At 39.1% G+C, this 10,971-nt stretch overlaps 1 protein-coding gene across 1 annotated transcript; it reads right to left on the bottom strand.

Moving 5' to 3' along the window:
* Positions 1–3,126: 3,126 nt before the first annotated feature.
* On the bottom strand, positions 3,127–9,518 carry LOC147865011 (microtubule-associated protein TORTIFOLIA1-like). The gene is made up of 6 exons (XM_087317699.1): positions 8,080–9,518; positions 7,373–7,570; positions 7,170–7,266; positions 5,493–6,196; positions 3,837–4,784; positions 3,127–3,505 (listed from the first exon to the last, which is right to left on the bottom strand). Exons 1-6 carry the CDS (start codon positions 8,806–8,808, stop codon positions 3,329–3,331), a joined length of 2,853 nt encoding a protein of 950 aa, XP_087173825.1. The 5' UTR covers positions 8,809–9,518; the 3' UTR covers positions 3,127–3,328.
* Between the last annotated feature and the right edge of the window lie 1,453 nt (positions 9,519–10,971).

The raw sequence follows: 10,971 nt of genomic DNA, 5'->3' as shown, positions 1-10,971 counted from the left end.
GTTCGACCTTCGTAGTGCATATAATCTTAGTTCGGATTCGTCTGGGGGATGAATGGAAGATTGCTTTTCGCACTCGCTATGGACATTTTGAGTATAATGTAATGCCATTCGGTCTCACGAATGCACCTGCAGTTTTCCAGCATATGGTGAATGATATTTTTCGAGATTATCTCGATATCTTCACTATAGTTTACCTAGATGACATTTTGATCTACTCGAAGACCCAAGAGGAGCATGATGAACATGTTCGTCAGGTATTACGTCGACTACGAGAATATGGTCTCTACACAATTAGAAAAGTGTAGTTTCGACCAGAATCAAGTGGAATTTTTGGGGTATGTTGTATCATCGGATGGTGTTGCTATGGACCCCATGAATGTTCAAGCAATTTTAGAGTGGCAGACGCCCCTTTTAGTGTGCGATGTGCAATGTTTTCTTGGGTTTGCAAATTTTTATGGGAAATTTATTAACAATTATTCCGAGGTCATGCTTCCGCTCACACAACTCACACACAAAAATCAACAATTCATATGGAGTTCAAGTGCAGCCAAGGCATTTGAAAGCTTAAAACAAGCATTTACAACAACACCTATTTTAGCACATGTTGACCCAACAAAACGCTTCATCCTTGAAACTGATGCATCTAATTTTGCACTAGGGAGTGTCCTATCGCAAACTAGAGATAATGGACAGCTACACCCTGTCGCCATTCATTCCCGAAGTTTGAAGCTACAGAGATCAACTACGAGATTCATGACAAAGAACTTCTTGCAATTGTGGATTCTTTTCAACAATGGAGACATTTTCTAGAAGGTTCTTCTCAGCAGATCATTGTCTACAACGATCATAAAAACCTAACATATTTCCAAAATGCTCGAGTCTTGAGTCGGCAACAAGCCCAGTGGGCGCAATTTTTGACTCACTTCGACTTTCTAGTGTCTCTTTTAGTATGTGACCCTCTTCCCTTTTTATAGTGCTTCCTCTTATGTGTCTTTTTCTTTACTCTTTTTTTAGAGTTTCTTTGTTTGTGCTCATCTATTTCTTCTTTTCCTATCTTTTGTTTGATTCTTGCGCTCCTCTATTTCTACTTTTTCTATCTTTCACTTGATCTTTGTGCTCCTCTATTTATGCTTTTTCTATCTTTAGCTTGATCTTGAGTCATGCTTCTTATCTCCAACGTGATTCATGCAATTACCTTCTTCACCTTAGTAAACCTTCTTTAACCATAGTTAATGTGACGACCATGGTAAATCTTCACATTAAGCTTGAGCCTTCATGCATCTAACTCGTTGCATATATTGTCTCATTACAAAAATCAAAATAAAAGCACACAATATGTTCATGTATTATTTTCACAAAGAGAGTTTTTATTATATAGTAATTTCCCCCTTGTTGGAAGAAGCCACGATAGATAAATTGATATTGAAGAGTATTATAGGGATAATGTATGCTAAAGTTATTGAAGGTAAACATTTGCCACATGGGATCTTTAAATATGACATTCTTTGGATAATTTTATCTTACACTACAAGGAAGAGATAACACTAGGATATGGCTAGCATATAGCTATCCATGGAGCATTACTTTTAAGTTTTAATCATAAACCTACCATATTGTTGTTCTACTACCTACGTGTAGTGGTAGTTATTACATAGCAAGCCTCACTTTTTTATATCGAACTTCCCAAATCCCTACTTCATGTCTAAATATTAAATGTAATTCCCTTGTTTCCATGGTGAACATGCATATGCATATCACAAGTCACCACTAGGAGAAGGCAATGGCTCAGCTCAAGCCTAAACTGAGCCATTAAATTATTTTTAACCAGTTTAATGGTTTGGAGGTTCAATTCAGCTCAATTCAGGCTTGAGCTTCCACCGATTCGAGCTTGATTTGACAAGGCTCAAGCCGAACCTAACCGATTTAGGGATTGATTTGGTTCAAGTTAGAAAACTGCCAAACTGGTTAAGGCTTAACCCGTTTGGTTTGGACAAGGCCAAACCGGTTAAGCCAAAACCGACCACTGTTGATTCCTACTCACCACCATGGACATGTGGAAATGCATACTGTTGTTATCAACATGAGATTAAGCCAGTAGGTGCACATGGCTTAATCTAATACCTCCCTCATGGTCCAAATGCTTCAGAAAACCTCTCAAATGCAAGTAGTAACTCTTCATTTTCATGTTCCAGACCCTCCTAGACTGCAAAAGAATCTCTCTTTGTTTCTGTTTCACACCATAGTTTCTCCATCTGTTTTGTTTTTAGTAGTGGTAGGCGTAAGTTCTATTAGCAGTCACACCTTGGGTTTGAAACCTACAAATCCTCAACATTTTCTTAAACCTCTCTTTCGCTAAAATCCTAAAGAGATCCAACATAGAAAGATAAGAATGCATGGATTTATAAAGGACTGTCTCCTTTAATGAAGCAAAATGAATCCCCTCTGAATCATTACTTCAGCATAACAAATATTTAACTGGAAGATACCCAGTATAATTAGTAACCATCTTTACTAGCACAGACAAATTCAGACATTGTACTAAAACTAGTGAGACTGGAGATTATATGTACAAGTAACTAGTGAGACTTGAGGCTAAGTTAAACATGTTGCTTGACTTATGCAAATTTTATTGCTTTGCTAGCAGGGTACATAAACTGGTAACTCACATACACTTAACAGAAAAAATGCAGTGCATCCCTCCACAAACATCAACCTAGATTACTATAATCATGAATCTTACTATTAGCAAAGCAATACATGTGTGCATCGCTCTAGAGGCATGTTCATCAAACTAGACTACCATAAAAGTAGACTTAGCTCCAATATTTGGCTTCTCAGGTACCATATCTGTATTAGGTTCGCAAGTTCAATCCTTGTGCATCATTACTAACAAACACATAGCTGGAAAACATCTAATATGGCCGGTAACAATGTTTACTAGTATACACATACAGATGCAATATACGCCTGCATTAGTATTTCTCTTGCAAAGCAATCCAACTGCATCACTCAAGAGATTTCTGATAAATGATGTCCATTAAATTAGCACCAAGCCAAAAGATCAAGGGATAAATAGTACTCATTTAGATTTGTGCTTTTCATCACGCTTGACACCCATATCCAAGCTCAGAGGAACATTATGTACAGACTTTCCTAGTATTATGCGAAGGATCAAATATTCATGACACTTGAAAAAAGAAACAAAGAAACAGAGCTTAGTGATCCTAGTCTCCTCCAATTGCCCTTCAAATTAATGTTTAAGTTTAGAGATCCATAGCCAGACCTTTAGGAACAAGTAAAATAATAACAATAACCAAAATGTTAACCTTCAAGCAAGCCCCCAAGTGGTGCCAAGCTGAATAGAAACTTCACGAAGCGTAGTTACAATCCATTTCTCAGGGTAATTAGAAGTGGAGGCTTCCTCCAAAGAATCCATCAATTCTCTTTTCCTCTCAGATGAGAAGCCCAAGCAATCGGAGCCATTGTTTGTTACAAGGTCAACTACCTGCAAAATGAAGAGCATTCGTTAACATGATTAGCTTCCTGTGGATAGAGCCAAATGCTTTTCAAGAATGTAAATGAACGAAGGGAACTGTTCAGAAACACCCCTGAGTTTTTCTTTGTATCTTCAAAGGTGCCCTTAGTATTTCCCAACACCCCCTTGGTAGAAACCCCAAAAATAAAAATGAGAAAAGGGGGATAAAACTCAACCATATAAGAGCTCTTTGGGGTTTGACCAAGGGCATCCAGGGAAATAACGGAAAAATAAGAGTACTTTGGTAAAATAAAGAAAAATTCAGGGAGTATTTGGCGTTTTCTTTTCCCCCAATTAGAACCTGTTGCAGCCAAGGTATGATCACATCCAGGAAGCTTTGATGCAACATGAGCAGTATAATGGTTCCCAAAAGCTCTTGAGCTGTGCCATTGGAAAGTTGTTCAAGAACCGGGCCTGTCCTACTCATAAGACGAACTAAAAGAAGTTCATCTCCTGCACAAAGCACCTCGACATACGCTGAATCAACATCACCAGAACGAAGAAACTCAGCAGCTCTTGCCCAAAGACTCCAAAATGGACTTTTCCCTTGCCCACCTACAACTGTCTTGTGTCTCATGACTTCTTGCTTCACCTCACTACTCAAATGGGTCCTTTCCGATGTAATGGCTTTCAAACCCTCTGGTGCCTTTAACCTTCCATCTTCTCCTCCTGCAACCCTAATGGCTGCGAGGGTTGCTTCATCCTTTGATGCTTGCCATATACTCCTTGCTGAGGGACCTTCACCATTGCCAAGCCTGGATGAAATAGGCCCTCTTTCTTGGATGCCTTTGGTTAAGAAACTGTTACTATCACCTTCATTTCTTGCTCTTCTAAGCAAACTCTCAGGAGACACATCAAGGTGAATTCTCCTAGAGTTATTATTACAAGCCTGTGTTTCTGAGAAAACATTTCCCGGCAAAGGAGCACATGCAGATGATCCAAATCGCAATTCTCCAAATCCAGCAATATTTGTGCCAATCCGTGGGCTTCTTAGCGGTGACTTTCGGCCACTTCGTATACCTTCAGATGAGAGAGGTCTCTCCTGAGAGTAACCAGAAATATCAGTTCGCTTGAGAGTTCTCGAACCTATGTCGTCTAAGGTAGCATGAACCTTGTTGGAGAATCGACCAGAATCTCCCTCGTACCTTCCATTCATTAAATCCATGACTAGGTGAGCCATATTTGACTCTACACCAGAAATCCTTGCCTCTAACTTGAGTAAGCTTTCTTCTGACCGGTTCATAAACTTCTGTTAGAGTGTTTCAAAAATATGATGTGTATTAGCAATACAGTTTGGAATCTTATAGCTTCATAAATAAAGAACTATCCAGTCTCATAAGCTACAGATAAAAAAGGCAGAAGCCTTATAACAAATCAAAATGAGTTTTAAGAGTAAAAACAAAGAAATACAAATGGATGCAAAACCTAAAGGGTTGGCAGAAAATGTGATGCACGGAGGACAAAAAAAATTCTAAAGCATTCTTTGAAAACAAAGTAGGCAACAAGAATAATGAAATTTAAAAAGCAAAATAATACTAAGATCCAAATGTTCAAAATATATAATCTCAATGTAACAAGGAATTGCCAGATCAAGGGAAATCCTGAGGATATGGCAGGTGGGGCAGTAGTCCTTAAAAAATGAATTATGCAATATGTGATCAAGGATGAAAGCTTGATACACTCTGACCTAGGGCAAGGCTATAAGCTCATTATTAAATCCAACCTTTAACTATGATTCTAATTTCGTCGGCCTATTTGTTACATTATTGATATCTCTTGATGTTTGCAAATATCTGGATAAAGTTAAGAATCGTGTGATGAATCATAAAACCAAGCATGGCCAACAAGCGTATAGAATCCCCACAAACACTGTGTTCATAATTGAGCTTAGTTGTGTGTACTAGGATTTGTCCAGAGAAAATATATTACCAGATCATTACAGCAATCTTAACAATACCTGCAATAGCTCAAGAATACTTGATTGTTGATTCTCTATGTGGCAGAGTTGCCTTTTTATGAGAGCTGAATCATTCTCTGAAATGGAAGATTGACTCTCAACAATGCTGCTGCTTGAACTATCAACTGTTCCTGCCCCAACAGACCAAGATCCCATATCAACCTCTTCAAGTTGGGAAGATGAATCTACTACACGTGAACTTTGCTTTGTCACTGAACTCCTGCTCTTTGAACTGCTCATGCAAACACTTTCTTTAAAGCCTTGATTCTCTAAGCTGATATGTGGCGAATTTTCCACCACTGATGTCTCTCCAGTTTGTCTACCATTCGAAGTTTCAAGTAGCTCAAGATGATCAACAATTCGTCCCAAAGTAAAACGTTCCTGAAAGCTCTTTCTTTCTTTACCTTGCTGTTTAGGAGTCTCCATATCATCTTGAATGCCCCCAGTCAAGTGAGGTACAGAAATGTTTATTTGCCATTTATCGTTCTTTTCTGTCTTACCAAAAAACGGTGCATTTCCTCTCTTATCAGTGAGAGGAGCACGTTTTTTCTGAGAATCACCATGAATCTTATTTGCACCTGACCTAGTGTGAGTAAACCCAAAGCAGCCAAAATCTGGTATCTCATTATCCAAATGATTTTGATCCATTCCTTCAACTTTTCTTTTTGCTATCACAATGTCTTGACTCTCATTGCAGCTGTTTTCTGAAAAGAAATTAACTTATCAGAGTCAGTTTAGCTTGACCAGAAGAGTGATGGTCTCAAACAACGATCATGATCATATATAACATACTGATAAACTGAACAGCATCTTCCATGCATTGTCTCATAACATATGGATTATTCGCAAAAAAAACTGTCAATAGAAAGAAGCAAAATATATATAAAGCTAAGTATTCTAGAAGTATTCTACCTTTTTTTTAAATACTTAGAATACGTATTTTACTGATAAAATACATTAAATACATAGAATACATGTAGAAAGAAGCAAGATATATACATAGCTAAGTATTCTAAAAGTATTCTACCATTTTTTTAAATACTTAGAATATGTATTTTACTGATAAAATACGTTAAATACATAGAATACGTTAAATACATGGATACATGTAAAATACATTAAATACTTCTTAAAGTTTAAAGTTTTCTGTTTTCTTCATTTTTTCTTTTTTTCTTTTTTTCTTTTTTTCTTTTTTGGAAACCATAATGCTTGTTAAATACATAGAATATGTGGAATACTTAGAATACATGAACATTTTAAAATGACAGTTTCTAAAACATAGAATATGTCTAGAATACTTCAGGGTATTCTAAACATAAAATACAAGTTTTTTAACAACTATGAGATAGTGCCAGAAACCTACAAAAAGAAGGACTTTAAAAAACCCAGATCATCATTTCTAACACTACGAGCAAGCCAAATAACCATATCATCCTTACTAATCATGTTCACAAAATCAATGTCCAAGAGTAGATGTAAGATTCTACATGCAAAGATATAGCAAACTAGACTCTCAGGGGAGAGAGAGAGAGAGAGACTTGCGTCTATGATCTAAAGAACAACGAAGTACAAAGTGACAAAATAGCAGTGACTGTCTTCACAGGGCTCATATCCCAATGTGGCATAATGATCTTTTTTTGTTTCTGTTTCATATGATAGTCATAAAGCAGTATATACCTTTGATGGAAGAATCTTTATGTACTCCAGAATCTGAATCTGGAAACCTTTTCCAAACTTGCAAAGTCTGGATCACCATGTCACGAACAGGTTTCACCTGTGAAAAAATTCAACCAAATATCTGTAATTAAATCCTCAATGGAGGAGGAAAACAAACTATGAACATAGCATAACAACATCACATGCGAAAACCAAGTTCAAACCTTGTCAAATCGGCAACTTTCAAGCGATTCAATCACTGAAGGCTTAAATGAACTTAAAGAAGGGCAATTAGTAGCAGAGGCAATAGAAGCAAGCGTTTCAGAAGCAGATTTCCTTGTCGCCCAATCGCTGCTCTTAAGACTCTCTTGGACACAAGCCATTACCATCGCAAGGGACTGATATGATGCAGCTCCACCTGCCTGAAACACGAAATTTTTTGATAGAGTGTCTTTTGTTATATAAAAGTTAAGATGAAATTTTCATAAGGAAAATTTCGTTATTTGAAGTTATAGAAAATTTTCCCTCTTACAAAATCCAGCTGGTTTTCTACAGAAGAACAAACACAGTAAACCTTCAATTCACAACATCAAGATGGTTTTGCACCAAATTTTCTTAGGAAACCTTCACTGTACAGAATTGAGATGGTCTTACACTCAAAACAAACATAGAAAACCTTCACTGTATAAAATCAAGATGGTTTTATACACAATAAGTTTTTGTATAAAATGTCCATTACACAAGAAATGATTTTTTCTACAAAACCTCCAATACAAGCATGAATGAAGTTTTTCTACAAAGGTTCATCTTTCTGAAAAACTGTTTTTAAAATACTACATATAAAGAAAAGTTCACAAGCACTGTCTCAAAATGGTTAAAATCAGCACAAAATAGATTTATCTTTCAGACAGATTTGCCAGAGAAAATTTACCTGCACAATGCTGGCTATAACAGAGAGAAGAGCAGTTTTAGCACTGAAAGTAGAGCTGTTCAAGAGCTTAATAATGCGAGGACATAGCCGTTGCAAAGCTCCAGGAGGTGGATCTTTCAAGTTATCAATAACTTCAGAAAGACACATGGCAGCTCCTACTTGAACACTTCTGCTTTGCTCGTTCAATACATCAAAGAGAGGTTTGGCAAAGACACCTAATGCTCCTGTGAAAGCATTACCATTAGTTTCTACTCCTCCATTGCTGTTCAGAGGAGAAACCTTCGCTGAGAGAGTTCCCATGGCTTCAGCACAAGCGTCTCGAATGCTTGAATCAGGGTCTCGCAGACGTTTCACTATGTTGTTCACTATCTTTGTGAGATGAGGAGATAGAAGCTCCTCATGAAGAGACGCGAGAGTCCCAAACATCTTCACACATTCTTTGCGTACTGTGCTTTTCTGTTGCGAGTCTGTTTCATAGAGACAAGAAAGACACAGAGAAATACCTTCTGGAGTCAAGCTCTCAGCAATTCTTTCGAGCTCTTCTATGGCGATGTGTTGCGTATCTCGATCCGAGAGTTTGTTAAGAGCAGTGATGATGCGTTGCTTCAATTCAATAAGCAAGAGTTGAGGAGTTGTTCCTCCACCTGTCTTACTGCTACTGTTTGACCTAGATCGGTTGCCATCACTAGGTGTGGTACTGCCATTGCTGCTGTTACTCTTTTGTGCCATATTGAAACCCTAAATTTCAGAATCTCGACCAAGATCTTGAATTCAAAGATGATACGGCAGATTTGTTAATTCAAAGAAGTGCCTGATATGCTAAGATGATGAACTCGAAGAGATTGTCTGATAAGCCAATATCGTCAATCAAAGAGAAAGGCCAGTTTGCTGATCCTTTTTTCTGTACACAAACGATCACAAGGGAAGAAATTGGGAGGGGGGGGGGGGTTAAACAAAGCGTTCCGGAACAGGTAGATTTTGATTCTCTGTGTTGAATGTGGAAGGCCACATTGCGAGGGAGAGATCTTGAAGAAGAAGAAGAAGAAGAATGGAGGTTGGAGGAGAAGAAAGAAGGTGAGGTATCATGCCTTCAGTGCTTCGGAAGAGGAGGGGGTAAGGTTGTGATGTATGTTGGTTTTAAGTGATCGATGGAAGCTCGACAAGTTGACAAGGCCAAGGAAGGGAGGAGAAGAGGCCACAGAGAAGAAGAAGAAGAAGAAGAAGAAGAAGAAGAAAACAAACGACGAAAAGGGAGAGAGCGTTTCGTGAGAGAGAGAGAGAGAGAAGAATGGCGATGGTGATGGTGATGGCGATGGCGATAGGCGTCCTGACTCCTGTAGGTAAAAGTTTCAAAACGCGCCGCTTCCCTCGCTTGGAAGACACGAGAAAGAAGAAGAGAGAGAGAGAGAGAGAGAGAGAGAGAAGGCCAAAAGAGATGCAGAGAAAGATGAAGAAAAGAAGCAGCAGGAGATGGAAGGAGACGAAGGAGACGACGAAGAAGAGAGAGAGAGAGAGAGAGGAGAGAGAGAGAGAGAGAGAGAGATCTGACAGACACTCTTCACTCAGACGGACAGACAGAGACAGACAGACAGACAGACAGACAGTCAGAGAAAAGAGGGCTCGGATCAGGGGGGAAAGAGTCCTTCGCCTAGTCAGCGTGCTTCACAGTGACCTGGCACTATGACCTGGCACCTGATGATGACGCGGCCCCAGCCACTGCAGTTGATCTGGCAGCCACGCCTCCTGACGTGGCAACCAACCGCAGCAGGTCGCGTCACCGTTTTTTCGCGCGCCTGTTCTTCATACAAAAAAAAAAAAGCACCAGAACGAGGAGTCCAGAAAGCAGCCGACGCCACGTCGATGCTGACTTGGAGTCAACCAGGTGGCATGTTGGGCTTATGACGTGGCACGGCGCTACGTGGTTCCGTTCACTGACAAGATGACGTGGCAGGAACCGCGTGGAGGCTGCCTGCTGACGTGTCATGGGCTGGGGCCCAAGTCCACAGATTTTTATTTTATTTTTGCGTGTTTGTGTTTCGCTTTTCAATCTTCTAAGCCTTTTTCAACCTTCGTTTTCCTGCTTTTTGCTTTTTGCTTTTTGAGCGCGCTTTCCTTCGCCACCTTTCTTTGGTTTATCTCAATTTTGTGAAGGGGGAGAGGGGGGGGGGGGGGCTCCAAACTTTTCTCAGCTGCTTTCTTTTTCGTTTTTGTAGTTTTTCGGTTTTTCTTTTACTCATTATCTTCTTTTGTGAGGTGCCCCTCCTTTCTCTTCTTCTTTTTCTCCAACTTTTTTTTTACTTCTCTCTCTCTCTCTCTCTCTCTCTCTCTCTCGTGCCCCTTCCCTTGTAAATTGTTTTTGTCTCTTTGCTCTCTTTTTTGGGCATTCCTTGTGCTTTCTTCTTCGTCATCATCTTCGTAGCCTTGTTCTCTACGGGCAAGTGAAAACAAATTTGAAAAGGCATATGTAATTTGTTCTCTCTTCAACAGGTTTCTCGATTCCGATTCCTGTGTCTACTCTCCATATCCCATTAGTGGCAAGCATGTGACTTGCGGCAACAATGTGTTGCGGAAAAGGTTGTGCCTTTGTTTTCAAACATGGATGGTTCTTTCTTCACATTATACGTTTCTGTGATGAAAAGAGAGTATTTGGTGGGAGTGTATGTTGAAAAGCTCTATTCTTGTGTCTTTCGGTGCAATTTTTAAGGTAGGAATGGAGGCACTTTTTGCTACTTGCCTTTCCGGGAGGCTCGACTTATGTATTGAACGAATTGGAAGGGTATTAAAGAAACATTAGTGTTTGTTCTTTCCATTTCTTAGCTTTGTTATGGGTCTCCCACTTGTACCATATGGCAAGTTGCATTGTCACAATAGTTCTAAGCTTTGTTTTACAAA

Source organism: Azolla caroliniana, unplaced genomic scaffold, assembly GCF_043228905.1.
Source record: "Azolla caroliniana isolate FFs.n. ecotype wild unplaced genomic scaffold, voAzoCaro1.0.p SCAF_4, whole genome shotgun sequence".
NCBI lineage: Eukaryota > Viridiplantae > Streptophyta > Polypodiopsida > Salviniales > Salviniaceae > Azolla > Azolla caroliniana.
The sequence above is the reverse complement of the archived record's forward strand: the minus strand, read 5'-3'. Positions and strand labels throughout refer to the sequence as shown.